Genomic DNA, 16,775 nt, shown 5'->3' on the forward strand with positions numbered 1-16,775 from the left:
GATTAGGTTTCCACCGATACTCGCCATTTTTCCCACCCACCTCTACTGCGTAAATTGAAAACCCTTCACCAACTTGCAATTTCATCCTGCTCTTGCTCAAAACCACCGCTGACCCATGCCGAAACTCCCCCAATTTCACCTCATGTTCGTTATCTTCAGTGATGATGCTTGTACAGGGAAGCCATCTAGGCCAAGCAATCGCCTACTTGAGTGTGACCTAATCAATCACTATCACAACCCCATAAATGACATCTAAACGTTTAGTACAGTTTATTCTCAAATACGTGAACTTTATTCGTGGCTTAACATTGTAAGTTACTGTTTCTTTATCGAATTTTATTCTCGTCTTCAATGCAATCAAAGTACCACCTTGAATTTTCCATCTTTTTTTTTTCTGCAGGCTAACGTTCAAATACTTTTTTCAAAAGAACAAATATTGGAAATTAATATATGTATATAATATAATAGATAAAATGTGATGTGTTTTTATGAAGGAAGAGGCAAAGAAAGAGGAAAAAATTGATTTTTTCGAATAAAGATGTCAATGCAAAGTCGTCTGTTGCTGGTAAACAGAAGGTGGAGATTGCAAGCTAACCTTCCAGGATGGTATATTGCTATATTCTTTTCGTTTCTCCAAGTGGCAAATTTTCATGTGTCCATGGAATGATTTATCATATGCAATGTCAAACTTTAACAGTTTCATCCACACAATAATTTTATCTGTTATATTTTGGAATAAAAAATAGTTAGTATAATCTCCTAATAAGAAAAATATCAAAAGTAGAATGTTATCATTGGGTTTTTTCAATGTACATTGTCCTATAAGGAAAAAACTATCCTGAGGTTCACCTACTAGTTATATTTAATTCGTATTATATTCAGATGTTGGATAAGTGGTTATGTTCTTTGATTTCAAACCAAGAGGTGGTGGTATCGGTTCATCTCCAAAATATCATTTGGGCTTTAATTTTGTCAGCCTTAAAAGAGTATTCCTGATCGCCTTTGAGATAAAACATTCATCATTCTCACGTTTCATATAAGAGAGTCAATCTAACGCTCCTTATCTCTATATAAAGTTTCTCAAGAAATGATTAACACTCCTTATTTGAGTCAAAGTAACTCATTAAGTTGCTGAGTTTTATTAAAAAAGCAAAACAAAACCCAAACAAAATAATTGACAAAAAACAACAAAAAAAAAAAAAAAAAAAAAACTGAACCACATAAAACCGAACGGTGCGGTTTCTAAACTTCAAAAAACTGAAGTTGCGGTTTTTGGTTCAGTTGTAGTCAAAAACCGCACCATGCTCACAATTATACGGTATTAGGTGCACCGAATGGTCTTACTTTAAAATTATGTGAAGATTATTATATTATTACAAAAAATTATTTATTATTTATGTTTTTCTTTTTAATTCCTCCTTCACATCATGACCAAAAATCTGAAAAAAAGGAAAAACGTGAAAGGAATATCACACTACAAAATCGCAATCGTCCGAGTGGCCAGGCCATATTTCTTGCCCGATCCAACTGATTGATTGTCGCCATATTTGGATAACCACACGACCATTTCCCACATTCCCTTTCCGTTAAATTAACCAAGTTTTTACCCTTTTCTCTCTCTCTCTTCAACCGAACAATTATTCCCCAAAATCACCCAATTCTGTCCCAATTCCTTCCGCTGGATGCTATCCTCTCAACAGATTCATCATGATTTTTTTAAGTTAGTCAAGGGTTCTTTATTGTAACCCATCATTACATTTGATCCTGAGAGAAAGGTACGCCACAATTCTCATCAACCCACAATTTAATTCTGTTTTTTTGTATCTATTTTAGTGTTTTCAACATTGAATGCAGATCCTTTGCTCGTTACCCTAAATTTGGTTCCGTTTTAATCGATTTTTGGGAGAATCTTTGATTGTGTGAGATTAATCTGCTCATTTCTTCGCATTTGTAGTAAATTCTGTGGATGGTTAAAATTAAAATACGAGAATGCTTTTTTCGATCATTGATTCGATATCCCTCTTCATTGTTCTTGCTTTTTTCGTTAGTTTAGGGTTCTCTGGTATCTAAATCCATCATTACCTCATGAGTTTTTTTTCATCAGGAGTTGCATCTTAATAATTATTTCACGAAACCCACGATTTAACTCTGTTTTCCTTTTGTGTAATTCTTATTCTTGGTCCAAATTCTTGTATGGGTGCCTCTTATTTCTGGTTTTCGCTGTTCATGACATGCATGATTCACATATTTCATGGGATTGCAGATTCTGGTCTTTTCTTTTTTTAATTTCTCTCATATTTTGGCAGATTCTTTCGTAAATGGAAGCTTCAATTCATTATATTTTTAAATAAGATTAGTGTTCTTTTCGGAGGATCATTATTGGATTTTACTCTTTACTATATGTGGCAATGGGTCATCACTCATTAGTGGGTTGGTGAAAACAATTATTTTTCTTGACTATTTGATATCAATTGGTCCATGTTAACCCATTATTAATATTAATATTATAATAAACATGATTACAAAATCTTATTACAACACTGATCATTTTTCTAATAAGCAATTTAGGATATTGTAAAACGCCCTACATTGCCCCTCTCATTTTTGTTCTTTCTTTCAATATTTTTTGCTTCAATTCATTGCATAAATCATGTTTGTCGGTATTAGCTTGGATATTGGAATTACCTTTGAATTATTGTTTGAATTTTCCTCTTTTTTTTTCACGCTTTTTAAAAGTTAAAAGGTGTTATTTGGTACTTGTAGGGTTCTATTTTATTAAAAAAAAGGTATCCCACCCACCTACAATTTATGATATTTTCTTTATATTCACATATAGGTAACTAAATGGTCAAAATGAATTTCTTTTCGTAGCATTTTGTAATATAAATAAAACGAAAACATTTTTTTTTATCCTGATGTTGCTTTTGGAATTCCAATTTGCATAAGGGTTCGATCCAACTGAACCCATTTGATCATTTATTAATATAATATCTATATAAATATAAATCGACCCATTTTTGTAAATTACTTGTAATTCCTCCTATATATCTCATCTCATTACTCAAATTTCATTCGATTGCAGAATCTTGGAGTGCCCTTGTAAATTTCAATCTTTTTGTTTAAATTCCTCCATCTGTAGATAACTCTTCTTGCGGGTATTCAAAAGATCGGCGTTTTTTCAAAATTATTATCTGAATTTCCCTCTTTACCCTTCTCGCATTATCTTAAACATTAAAATTAAAATTAAAATTCCTTTTTTTAATCATCAGATTGTGAGCCAACATGGGTGATACCGATGGTAAAGACGAGAAGCATGAAGCACCACCATCTGGATCTGCAGTTCGCGACGATGCATCCGAATCCTCTTGTTATGCAACCGAAGACGATGAAGAAACCCAAATACACTTGGGTCCCAAAATTAGCATCAAAGAACACCTCGAAAAGGATAAGGTCCTTCATTTTTTAACACAGTCACCTTTTTTTAGGGCTTTTTAGTAATTTTACTATTTTGGATTTCTTTTTTGATTACGTATTGGTGGCTCAGGATGATGAGAGTTTGAGGAGGTGGAAAGAGCAGTTGCTTGGAAGCGTTGATGTCAGTCAGGCCGAAGGTAATTTTTTTTCTTTATTTGATAATTATGCAATTAAAGCTACATAAACTCGATTGCTAATATGTTCATTGGTGTTTTTTTACTAGAAGTTCAAGAACCTGATGTGAAAATTCTAAGCCTTACCATAATCTCTGCTGGAAGAGACGATATTGTCCTTCAAATCCCCGAATCTGGGAACCAAAAAGGCCTTTGGTTCACCTTAAAAGAAGGAAGCAAATACAATCTAAAATTCTCAATCAAGGTCAGCAACGACATAGTTTGTGGGCTTAAATACACCAACACCGTGTGGAAAACCGGGATCAAGGGTAAATACCTCCCTCGTCTTTCAAAATTCCAAGGGTATTTTCGTCATTTTAGTTGTTATCATAAATAACCATGTTGGGATTTGATTTTTTGATGTAGTTGATAGCTCAAAAGAAATGCTCGGGACTTTCAGCCCACAAGCTGAGCCTTACACACATGTCATGCCCGAAGAGGTTACCCCTTCGGGGATGTTTGCTAGAGGATCTTATTCTGCAAAAACAAAGGTAAAAATAATTAAATAGTTGTATTTAATTATTTTGATTGTGTATTTATTAATTGTTTTATTGTTTTTGTTTGTTTAGTTTGTTGATGATGATAACAAGTGTTACTTGGAGCTTAACTACACTTTTGACATCCAGAAAGACTGGCCCAAATCCTAATTGGGAAGTTTTTTGATGGCTATAATGGAATTTGGTTCTTGGAGATTTATGGTTTCTTTTAAGTGGGTATTCTTTGTTTTAGGAAATTTTTGGATAGTTTGATGCAAGGTGTTGATTGTCTTTGTGGGTGGTTGCTGCTAGGTTATGCTTTATACAAGAGGTGCAAAGTGCAAACAACCGATTTTTGTTTCGATTTGTTTTGTTTGATTCATTCAAGATGTGTAGCCCTGTTTTCCGAAACCTTGGTTTCGGGTAATGACAGTTGTCTCATGCTTTTTCAGTTTCTTCTTTATATCATCTGGTGACTTAACAATTTTTCTTTCTCCTAAAAGTCGGATTGTCTATTTTATGTCATGCCAATGGCCGGTCGCTAGGTTGTTAGACTGATGCTTTTTATGTTTTCGGACCACAGTCCGTCGTATTGGGGTGATACACCTCTAAGTATGCTAATCCAAGGCTTATAATCATAGCTTAGTAAGGTTGTTTGTTTTACTCATTGAAGATTAATCTACTAAAGTGTTTTGAGTGTCTATTGGACATAGGCCCAACTTCACATTACTTATGTTCGGAATTACATCTCGGTTTTTTGGGTGGGTACCCTTCTACCAGCTATCTGTGTGTTGGTCAGTTGTGTAATGTCCCAAATTTCAAACTAGATTTTTCTTTTTTTAAAAACGTAAGTAAAACATTCATTTTTCATGAAATATATAAATATCATTTGTTTAATACCACAAAACCAAATTGACAAAACAGTGTATCAGAATCATCATAAAACCATAAAACAGAGGAAATTTATTTCATAAAATTATCAACGATGAGCGTGTTGACAGCGGAACTACTTAAAAAACATTTAATCCACAACTATAAACATAAAGTCTAGTGAATTTTCTAATATACCATATATCACACCGTATATACAAAGCTCATAGTCAACACCTCAGTGTGTCAAAGCCATCATCCCAAAGACCAAAAGTCAAAATAGTCAAAAAGTTAATGGTCAACAGTTAACGTAGTTAAAGTCAACGGTCATTAGATAACGGTTCCACATGCGAAGGGTTCAAATACTAAGATTTGGATCTTCTAAATGACTTAACGGATAAAGTTTCAAATTTTATCCATTTCCAAGGCCTAATCTTCTCCAAACTATAACCTTAATTCAAAATGTGACCAACAAAATCCTTTGCATGGCTCAAAGAGGAAGCTTGTACACTTGCTTTTCCTCCAAAAAGGTCTAAAAGTCATTCAAGATAAAAAATACAGCTCTAGATTCCTTCCAAACTCTAAATACATCAAGAATGGGACTTATAGGTAACCAAATCTCATCCTAAGCTTAGATTTATGCATGGAAATCAATAAAGCAAGGATCTTTGACACGTTCAATGGTCCATAATCAATGAGAAAGATGCATAACTTTTGGATCTATTATTTTTTCTCTTCCACAAGATTCTTCTCCTAAGAATATCACCAAATTGCTCCAAGACACACACAAAAGTACCAAGAACACTCAAGGGGGATAAGGTTTTATTTCTAAATATGGAGGCTGATGAATGCACAAAAACTTAGAAGATAAAGGCATTAAATAGGACCTAAGGCCCGAGGTGTAAGGTTTTAGGCTTCTTGCAGCCACACATCATGTCCACACATGGCATTTACGCGTCATGCATAATTATGTACGCGTTGCGTATCACCAAATTCTCTTTTTCATTTATTAGAAATAGATAAGTTTGGAAATAAACATTACCCGAACAACCAGATGCTACAATTCTCTCTCTCTCTCTCTCTCTCTCTCTCTCTCTCTCTCCCCCCTCCCTCATTTCATTTAGATTTCGTCCTTGAAATTCGCATCTGCAAATAATTCTGGATAATGCTCTTATATCTTCTCCTCAGGTTTCCATGTCCATTTGAAACCCTTATGGTGCTACGACTGCACCTTTAAATCCAACTACCTTTGCTTCACGACTCATACTATAGGGACCGCAAATCCAACAACATAACCAACTCTTGCGAATACTTCTTGAATTGGTATCTCATTTGTTCGAAACCTCTGAACTAACACCTAAAATCTAGCGATCACCTTCCTGACATAAAATGTTGACCAATTACTTCAATGGAGAACACTGCCAACCCATTATGAAGCAAGTACCTAGAACAACCCATCCATAACAATTCAAAGGAATCTATATTTCGAAACATGCCCAAAAAAACTTTCGGTACACCATCTTGACTCTTTTTCAAGACAACACCTTTTGAAGGCATACCCATAAGACTCACAAACTCACATCGTAACTGGTCTCTCCACCTAGTTCAGGCGCTCATAAATCTGAAAAATCAACCAAGTTTATTATATAGAACTCACCACTTTTAAACCCAGAACCAGTACTCCAACACTTGTAACCATCTCATGAAAGCATAATGGACATAAACCTATCGGGTTCCACTTGCATAAGTCGCACACACATAGGTTTACGATACGTCGTGACACCATCCATCTATTGGAACTATAGGCTCACAACACAATACCGCTCTTTCCATAATTCCACATCGGTACTGAAGACTCACGACCAACTCCTCAATGGGCCTGTAGGCACACATTTGTCATCCCACTAACCTGAAGGAACCCAATCATCATCCCTTGGTGGTTGTCGAGGCCAACACAAATAATAACCTTAAATATTACACACTAAGATAGTGTATAGTGGTAAAGGGATCGAATCCACGGAGATTGGTTCAATTTATAACTCTATGAAAAATCTCTTTGTAAAAATACTTGTAAAATGACAATAAAAATAAAATGAGGGGTTTTGGTGTTTTGAAATACTTGAAACAAACTAGAGTTAACTATGATTTAAATAGAAAAATGCAACAAAAATAAGAGTTTGATGCAAAATCAATAAAGGAGAGATGGTTGACTTAAAGTTTCCTCACTTTGACTTTTGATGAACATATCATTAGAATCCAATGGTGCAATACTTTGATTTAAATTCTTAATTTGGCTATAGCAATCCAAGGAGCTTGAGATTACCTAGACTTTTCTTAATTGTTGAAATGGCTAGAGAAGCTCATAACAATTTCCTTAGTCAAAGTCACTAATTCCAAATAGCATGTAATTAGTGAAAGTCAACTAGCATTAAGAACCAAAAAGTCACCAAATCCAAGAGGGGTCAAATGCTTTCACCACCATGTTGGAGGAAATGTTTTTATGATTGTGTGAAGCAAAAACAACACAAAAATCATTTGTTGCTTGCTAATTTGAGGATCATTTACTTAATCAAGAAATTAGCCAACTAATCACCACAAACACATTTAAACTCATGAATAAAAACATACTAGTAGTGATAATATGGTAAAACACAAAACATTTCCATAAAGATTTAAGAACAAGTTCATGGATTCTTCAACATTGAACAAAAGTTCAAAGGATTCAACAAAAAGTCAACCAAGATTTGCTTAGCCAAGCATGGCTAAACTCAAATGAACAAAGTTAGATGAGATTGTACCAAACATTTGACAAGATTCAAGAGATGAAAAGAAGATATTCTTCAAGTGTTCTTGGCCTCCAAAAATGCTCCAAACTCCAGAGAGAAAGTCTCAAAATCGGACCTTCAAGATAAGGCTAAAGAGGCACACCAAACTTCCCAAAATAGAGCTCTAAGTAAAATCCCAAAATTGCCCTAGTCAGGAACCCACGCAGGCCGCGGGGAATCCTACGCAGGCCGCGGGCTCTGACGGGTGATTTTGGGCTTCTTCAAGTTTTGGGCCCCCACAGCTAATCCATTGGCCTAGTTCGAATCCAATCAACTCCTAACCCATTTTTCTTCAATATTTCTTCAATTAAAGCCCAATTTGTCTATCCACATCATTCTAAACTTCTGCAAACTCCCAAACATTGATCTTGCACACTCAAGAATTCTCCCGCGTCTTTCAAATTTAAAGCTCAATTCTTCCAAGCCTTCAAGCAATTGACAGGTCCACCTCATGAGTCACCTTCATATCCATCAAGCACGAAATCCCCAATTCCTTTCAAGCCCAATCGCCTCCCAAGAGTGCCGCTCCGCTAGTTTCCAAGAAAATCTGCAATAATGCTCAAGAAACTAGAAAGTACCCCGAAATGGTCATAAAAATAACAAAAGGGAAAATATGCATGGAAGTTAACTAAAATGCGAATGAATGTACTAAAATAAACTATAAAAAGAAGTAAATAAAATGAAGCTATCATCCCTCCCCAACATTTACCAACTACTTAAATCAAAAGCACTATAACTAGAATGCAACTCTGGCCCTATAAAGCTTAGATAAATCCATCAGGCATTAGATCGCGCTTCAAATTCCCAAACCCTAATCATACAAAAACGAACAAAAGAGAATCTCACAATGGCCCTTGACCTAAGTCTAACTTGTTGGAAATAGTGCCTAAGTGTTGGGTCAAACATATGGTTTATACTTTACTTTTCTTGAAAAATGTATTTTTGTGTCTTGGACCGTAAACAATTTGGTGTTTACGGCCGTATATGTGTTTACGGCCGTAAACAGGTTTACGACCCATGTTCACCAAGCCCACATTCCCTAGTATATATATAGGTGTTAGGGGTGAGGAATAGTTTTTGATGAACATAAGAGAGTGAACTGTCTAGAGAGAATTTTTGTGTGTGTGAATCTTTTGTATCTGGATCTTCATTCTAATCAATTCATACATAGATTCATCATATTCTTCTTCATCTTCTTCTCTTCTATTTTATCTGACATCATCCGTTTGATTGGGATTCCACACCATCAAACGGATCTGATTGATACACAGACATTTTAGGGACTTACAATTGGTATCAGAGCTTGGTTGTATCAGTCAATTTTTTCAGATTTGGAGCATTATTTGATCTTATTTTCGAAAGATTTTTGCGTTTTTGGATAGATCTATAAAAATTAAGGGGGGTTTGTTTTTCATAAAAAATGGTTTTTGATCGAGTTTTGGAGCTTCAAAGTCGAAAAATCGGTGTTTTTGGTCGAAACCTGCGAGGGTGTGGCGGAGTTTGCGGCCGGCGGCTAGGGTTTCAGAGTTCACAGCCCGAGGTTCACGGTCCGGAGTTTGCGGCCTCGGCCTCGATGGTTTACGGCCTCGCAGCTCATCATCGCACCAGGTCTCAGCTTCGCATCAGCGCTTCATTAAAAAAAATTATCCACGCGAATTGAGGTTGCTGGGGATCAAACCTGGGACCTCAGAGTGCTCCACCAAGTGCCTAACCATCTCAGCTAGCCAAACCCTTGTGCATTCCTTTCGAAATTTTAAACTTAACCTCTCCCCGTCGCTTCCAAGTTTCGCAAATTTCACACTTTTAGCCCAATACTCAATTTTCTTTAATTTTAAATTCCTTTTTCATCCAAAATAAAAAGTTAAAATAAAATAATAATAATAATAATAATAATAATTAAAAAAATTTATTTTTAACTTTTATTTTTGATTTTTTATTTAAAATTTTGACTTTGACTTTCAGGTTTAACCTTTGATTTTAAACTTTGACTTTCTCGTTTGACTTTTAAATTTTCAAATTTAGCTTTTCGGTTTGACTTTTAAGTTTGAATTTTCAAGTTTGACTTTTGAGTTTAACTTTTTAAATTTGACTTTTAAGGTTGACTTTGACTTTTAAGTTTGATTTTGGCTTCTAGTTGTGCTTTTTAATTGATTTTAAGGTCTACGAGGGAGTTGAAAACATGAAAGAGAGTCGTCAGGATATGTTAAGACAAAATTTCAACATTTTCGATTATATCCCTGGAGAAACCATCGAAACTCAGTTGCAGCGATTTACTACACTTACTACTTAGATTAATATAGTTGGAATCTTCTTGTCTAAGTTTGAGATAAACAAAAGGCTACTGAATTCACTTCCGAAATCGTGGGATATGAACGTGGCTATCATCAAGAAGACAAAAGATCTCAATCATCTTAGTCTTGCTGATGTAATTGAAGAACTTCATGCTTTAAAGTGTAGAAAAACAATGAGTTCTGAAAACATTCCGGTCACTGAAGTTACATGTACTCCAGCTTGTGAAACTACGATTAAATTTCTTCGGGAACAAATTGATTTATTAAAAAGAGAAGTTGAGGACCTGAGATATGAAGGATATCAACTCAGGAAATGACAGAAACCCCTGAAGGCTGAATTAGAAGCAAAAACCAAGGACTTTAGGAAACTTCAGGAAGAGTATAGCAACAAGTGTGAAAATTATAACTATATTAAGAGACAACTTGCTGCTGTAACTGAAGAACTTGACACATTGAAAATTAAGTGTGGAAAAATAGATGTCAGTTTCAAAAATTATACTGCGTTAAGTCAGACAGTCGAGTCCTTATTTGAAACCCAATTAAAATTTAAAGATAATCAAAACAAGGGTCTAGGGTATGATAGTGTTCCTCCACCTTTCAATCATAACTACACATCCATCCCTATGACTCAGGAAGAAATTAACAGGGAGGCACATCTTCGATATGGCAAACCAGCTGGGTTTGTGTCAGGAGGTATTGAGGTAGAATATACTAATGTTTCTACTTCATGTGCAGGTAAAGTAGCAGAAGATGAGAACAAGGAGAACATTACTGAACAAACCAATGACTCCTTGAACTCAGAATCTGTTGCTTCAAATTCTGTTACTCCTAACAAACCTGCCATTGAGAAATATAGGCCTCCAATTCCAGTGTAACAGAGTGCTTGTTGCAAGTGTGCATGTGGGATCAATATGAGACAAGGCATGAATACGCCACCAGGGGCAGGAAGAAACAACTTCACAGTGAAGAAAAAGACATGTTTTCACTGTGGAACACCTGGACACATTGCCAGAAATTGTCCTAATCGCGCATACGTTCCTTACTATGCACAAGGCTGGCAGAACGCGCCAAGAGGGAGATTTTTCAAAAGAAACCCATCAAGGTCATGTTCAGACAATGCCGACTAGAATGCCATGAAGGCCAAGAATTCAACTCCCAAGGCCAAGCATCCAACTCCCAAGAACAAGAAGGGAATGCTGGCCCAGAAGTCTAGTCTAAGAGATGCTCCTCTGAAGCCAAGAACAAGAAGGGAATGTTGGTGTAGAAGTCTAGTCTAAGAGATGCTCCCTACTATGCACAAGGCTGGAAGAACGCGCCAAGAGGGAGATTTTTCAAAAGAAACCCATCAAGGTCATGTTCAGACAATGCCGACTGGAATGCCATGAAGGCCAAGAATTCAACTCCTAAGGCCAAGCATCCAACTCCCAAGGCTAAGCATCCAACTCCCAAGAACAAGAAGGGAATGTTGGCCCAGAAGTCTAGTCTAAGAGATGCTCCTGTGAAGCCAAGATCGGTTAGGTCAAAGTCATCTCGTCATCCGACGTCAAGTTCCAAATCAAGTGCCGAGGAACCCATCGGATGGAACAAGAAATGGGTTAAACCCGAATATAGATGGGTACCAAAGGTGAAAACTCCCAAATATTATAATGACTCTAATATTTCATCGTCTTCTGTTTGTGATAAGCAGGATATGTCATGGGAGAGAGTACCCTGTATTGATGAAAAAGGTCGACCCAGTTTCAAAATGGGCTGGGTTCCAAAGACCAACTGATCCCGATCTGTGTCGGAGCAGCTATGGAGGCATATCATCAGACTTCGGTTCGTTGGTAGTGGCTGTTCCAAGCACATGATAGGGGACATCTCTCAACTGTGCAACATTTTGACCTTTGCTTGAGAGTATGTGTCCTTTTGCGGGAAGGGAAGAAAGGAAGGGATCACTCATGGGGTTAGTGCTTAACGATGTGAAGAATTTTTGGATCTGTTCTGAGATTACGCGTGCTATTCTCAGACCATCTGGATGCAAATTCAATCGGTGACTTATGGTTTGCATTTTCTTCTCTATATTCCTGAGTTTTTCTTAAGTTGATTCGCTTTAAAGACTAATTTTTGTTTTAGGATAGTTTAAATTTGCGCATTTACTTTCGTTTCTCTCCTATGCACAAATTTAGGGGGAGAAATGTAACAACGCAAATTTTCAAACAAATTTTTCATTTTAAAAATAAAGTACCTTCATTCAAAACAAGGCGTAAATAATTTAAGTGTCATGTCAAATACAAATTGTCTAAATCCCAAGATCATAAAAACATCCTTCAGTGTGTACAGATCACGCCGGCGCCTTCCCACGGTCCTCGCTAGTACCTGAAACACATACATAACAACTGTAAGCATAAATGCTTAGTGAGTTCCCCAATATACAACTTACGCACATACGCCTTTCCAGGCCCTGACCTTCCGGTCCATGTGTCTCAGGGGACTTCCGTCCCTGCTGGGTAAACCTTTCGGCCCTTCCCACGCCGACCTTCCGGTCCATTACACAACGTATTGCCTTCCGGCCCATAATATAATCGCCTTCCGGCCCATGACATACATAGCACATATAACAAATAACTTACCACATATAGCATACATATCACATATCATATCTGACCTTCCGGTCACACAGTCAACCCTTCCGGGTACAGTATAGTGAGAAGACTCACCTCGCAAATGTCGAAAGCTAACAAATCCCGAAGTCACTCATACTCGATCCGCCGAGCTACAACCTCCCTATAACATCATATATCTCTTATTAACACTTTTATCTTCTAAGTTTAACTGCCCCTAAGAAGTCACACATAGGTCAACTCTGTTCAACGGTCAACGGTCAACTTGACCGGACTCGGCGAGTGCCATGGCGACTCGGCGAGTCTAGACGTTCTCCAATTCTCTAAGATTCCCCTTCTACTCGTCGAGTATCCTCCTTGACCCGAAGAGTTACTCCTGGAAGAATCGCGGGGCCACCCCGACTCAACTCGCCGAGTCTGAAGAACAACTCGACGAGTTCCAGTTAATCTTCAAGCTACTCGCCGAGTCTGTTCATCGGACTCGGCGAGTCCATGCCATGCAACCGCCCAAACTGCTTTCTAAGGTCAGAACTGCTCCGACCATTCATGGGTCTAGCCTTCCTAGACTGATCCATCACGTAAGGTCCTCATTTCGGTGCTCATGATACACCCCAAGACTTATAATTTACATATTGACCTAAGGCATAAGGATTCCAATCCAAAACCTTCATCAATTCCCGAAATGCACAGGCATGGGACATTCTGGACCTCCAAAGGTCCCAATACAGGGTTACAATCGTTTGGGGGACTAGGGTAACGTTCAAACTAGTCACAAAAGGGTTCCATAAACCCTAATTCCATAAACACATCAACATAGCAGAGTATACTCGAATTCTTACCTGGATGATGTACTCTCTGTGTCCCCAATCCTCAGAACGTGACTCCCTTGCTGTTCCTTTAGCCAAGCCCTTCTCTTCCTTGCACAACAACTCCTTCAAAATCACCAATGGCCTTTAACCTTGCTCCAGATGCACACAATCGATTTAGGGTTCCTCTCAGAAGGCTAAAATGAACAATGATGGCCAATAAGTCCCTTTTATACGTCCCAAACCTGAACGGTTAGGGTTTTCGCTAAACAGCACAGACTCGCCGGACTCGTCGAGTCCATATCTGGACTCGTCGAGTCCAGTCGCGAACCCGCGACCAGGTCTGCGATCCTACTCGGCGAGTCTAGGCTCCAACTCGCCGAGTCCCCTCTTAAAACACCCCCAAAAACATAATTTTAACAATACCTGAGATTCCGGGCTGTTACAATTCTCCCCCACTAGGATTAGACTTCGCCCTCGAAGTCTCACTCTGAAAATAGTTCCGGGTGCTGCTCCTGCATCTCACGTTCCGGCTCCCAAGTCATTTCCGATCCCTTCTGGTGTTGCCACTGAACCAACACCAGAGGTACCTCCTTGTTCCTCAGAACCTTGATCTTCCGATCCCTGATGGCCACTGGTCTCTCAGCATAATTCAGGCTCGCATCCACCTGAATATCCTCTAATGGAACCACTGCCGACTCATCGGCTATGCACTTCCTCAATTGCGACACATGAAAAGTGTCGTGGATTTGCCCCAACTCCGCTGGCAACTCCAAACGATAGGCTACCCGGCCTATCCTTGCAATCACACGAAATGGCCCAATATACCGGGGCCCCAACTTGCCCCTCTTCCTGAATCGAATCACCCCTTTCCAAGGAGAGACCTTCAGGAGAACGAAGTCGCCGACTTGAAACTCAAGCTCGGATCGGCGCCTGTCTGCATATCTTCTGTCGGCTCTGGGCGGTCAATAACCTCTGTCTAACTTGCTGAATCTGCTCTGTCGTCTGGAGCACGATCTCCGTGCTGCCCATCACTCTCTGTCCCACTTCTCCCCAGCAAATGGGGGTCCGACACCTCCTACCATACAACAGCTCAAAAGGTGGCATACCAATGCTCGAATGATGGTTGTTGTTGTAGGAAAACTCTGCCAAGGGTAAATACGCATCCCAGCTACCCCCGAAGTCTAACACACACGCTCGAAGCATGTCCTCCAGTGTCTGAATCGTCCGCTCGCTCTGACCGTCTGTCTGGGGATGGTATGCGGTACTAAAATGCAATTTAGTACCCAGCTCCTCATGGAATTTCTTCCAGAACCTGGAAGTGAAGCGCACATCACGGTCTGAAACAATCGAGATCGGCACCCCATGCCGAGATACCACTTCTCTCACATATATCTCCGCTAACTTCTCCGCTGAAGAACTCTCACTGATGGCAAGGAAGTGTGCACTCTTCGTCAACCTATCCACAATCACCCAAATGGCATCAACTCCTCTGGCAGTCCTCGGTAATTTGGTAATGAAATCCATAGTGATCTGTTCCCACTTCCACTCGGGAACCTCCAATGGCTGCAACTTGCCATGCGGTCTCTGGTGCTCGGCCTTAACCCTACGGCAGGTCAAGCACCTCTCAACGAACCATGCGACGTCCCTCTTCATACAGGGCCACCAATACTCTTTCCTCAAATCCAAATACATCTTCGTAGCACCGGGATGGATCGAGAATTTCGACCTATGAGCCTCTTCCATCAAAGAATTACGCGTACCGCCCACGAACAGTACCCAAATCCGACCCTGAAACGTCAGAAGCCCTCGTCCATCCTTAACGAACTCTGAAATTAACCCAACGACCCGCTCTTTCTTCTGCATCTCTGGTCGCACAACCTCGGCCTGTGCCCCACGAATAGCATCCAATACTGGAGTCATCACAGTCAATCTCAAACATACAACTCGCAATGGAGTGCTTTCCGCCCTGCGGCTCAATGCATCGGCTACCACATTAGCCTTGCCTGGGTGGTACAGGATCTCACAATCATAATCCTTGACCACATCCAACCACCTCCTCTGACGCATATTTAGGTTGGGCTGATCCATCAAGTACTTCAAGCTCTTATGGTCCGTATATATCGTACATCGAACCCTATACAGGTAGTGACGCCAAATCTTGAGAGCGAACACTACTGCCCCCAACTCTAAATCATGCGTGGGATATCTCGCCTCATGAGGCTTCAGCTGCCTCGACGCATAAGCTATCACATGACCCCTCTGCATCAACACTGCACCCAGTCCCGAAATCGATGCGTCACAATATACTACAAAATCTTCCATCCCTTCCGGGAGAGCTAATACCGGGGCTTCGCACAACCTCTGGCGAAGTGTCTCAAAGGAGGTCTGCTGCTCGGGCCCCCATGAGAATGCAACACCCTTCCGGGTCAATCTGGTGAGCGACACTGCGATCTTGGAGAAATCCTTAATGAATCTCCGATAATACCCTGCCAACCCAAGGAAGCTCCTGATCTCAGAGGGTGACTTCGGCACCTCCCAACTCATCACCGCCTCAACCTTGGCCGGATCGACCAATATCCCCTCCTGATTAACAACATGTCCTAGAAATTGGACCTCCCGCAACCAGAAGTCACATTTGGAGAACTTTGCATAAAGTTTCTCCGACCTCAATACCTCAAGGACCTCCCTCAAATGCTCCTCATGCTGCTCTCTAGATCTCGAATACACTAGAATGTCGTCGATAAATACAATCACTGACCGATCCAACATCGGCCTGCAAACCCTGTTCATGAGATCCATGAACACCGCCGGGGCATTGGTGAGCCCAAAAGGCATCACCACAAACTCATAATGCCCATATCGCGTCCTAAACGCTGTCTTCTGGACGTCCTCATCCCGCACTCTCACCTGATGGTACCCTGACCTCAGATCGATCTTGGAAAACCAATATGCTCCCTACAACTGATCGAATAAATCATCGATCCTTGGTAACGGGTAACGGTTCTTGACCGTCAACTTGTTCAACTCCCGGTAATCAATGCACATCCGGTGTGAACCATCCTTCTTCTTGACGAACAGAATAGGTGCTCCCCACGGCGAGCTGCTCGGCCGAATGAATCCCTTCCCCAGCAACTCCTGGAGCTGTGAGGACAACTCTTGCATCTCTGGAGGTGCAAGACGATAAGGCACCTTAGCAATAGGCGCGGCCCCCGGAACCAGGTCGATACCAAACTCTACTTGCCTCACAGGAGGTA

At 39.8% G+C, this 16,775-nt stretch overlaps 1 protein-coding gene across 4 annotated transcripts; it reads left to right on the forward strand.

Moving 5' to 3' along the window:
• Window positions 1–1,519: 1,519 nt before the first annotated feature.
• LOC145074060 (rho GDP-dissociation inhibitor 1-like) lies at window positions 1,520–4,607 on the forward strand. 4 transcript variants are annotated; one of them, XM_079020500.1, is made up of 7 exons: window positions 1,520–1,775; window positions 3,083–3,155; window positions 3,270–3,450; window positions 3,545–3,611; window positions 3,701–3,916; window positions 4,014–4,138; window positions 4,217–4,607. In XM_079020500.1, the coding sequence occupies exons 3-7, from the start codon at window positions 3,283–3,285 to the stop codon at window positions 4,292–4,294; spliced, it is 654 nt and encodes a 217-aa protein (XP_078876626.1). In that variant the 5' UTR covers window positions 1,520–1,775; window positions 3,083–3,155; window positions 3,270–3,282; the 3' UTR covers window positions 4,295–4,607. The 4 variants fall into 4 exon arrangements, with proteins under 4 accessions (XP_078876626.1, XP_078876625.1, XP_078876623.1 ...); XM_079020499.1 differs by having other exon boundaries at window positions 1,521–1,775; window positions 3,083–3,099; window positions 3,698–3,916; XM_079020497.1 differs by having other exon boundaries at window positions 1,522–1,775; window positions 3,698–3,916.
• Window positions 4,608–16,775: the final 12,168 nt, after the last annotated feature.

The sequence above is a fragment of the Lactuca serriola genome, chromosome 9 (assembly GCF_051521515.1).
Source record: "Lactuca serriola cultivar US96UC23 chromosome 9, Lser_US96UC23_V15, whole genome shotgun sequence".
Classification (NCBI taxonomy): Eukaryota; Viridiplantae; Streptophyta; class Magnoliopsida; order Asterales; family Asteraceae; genus Lactuca; species Lactuca serriola.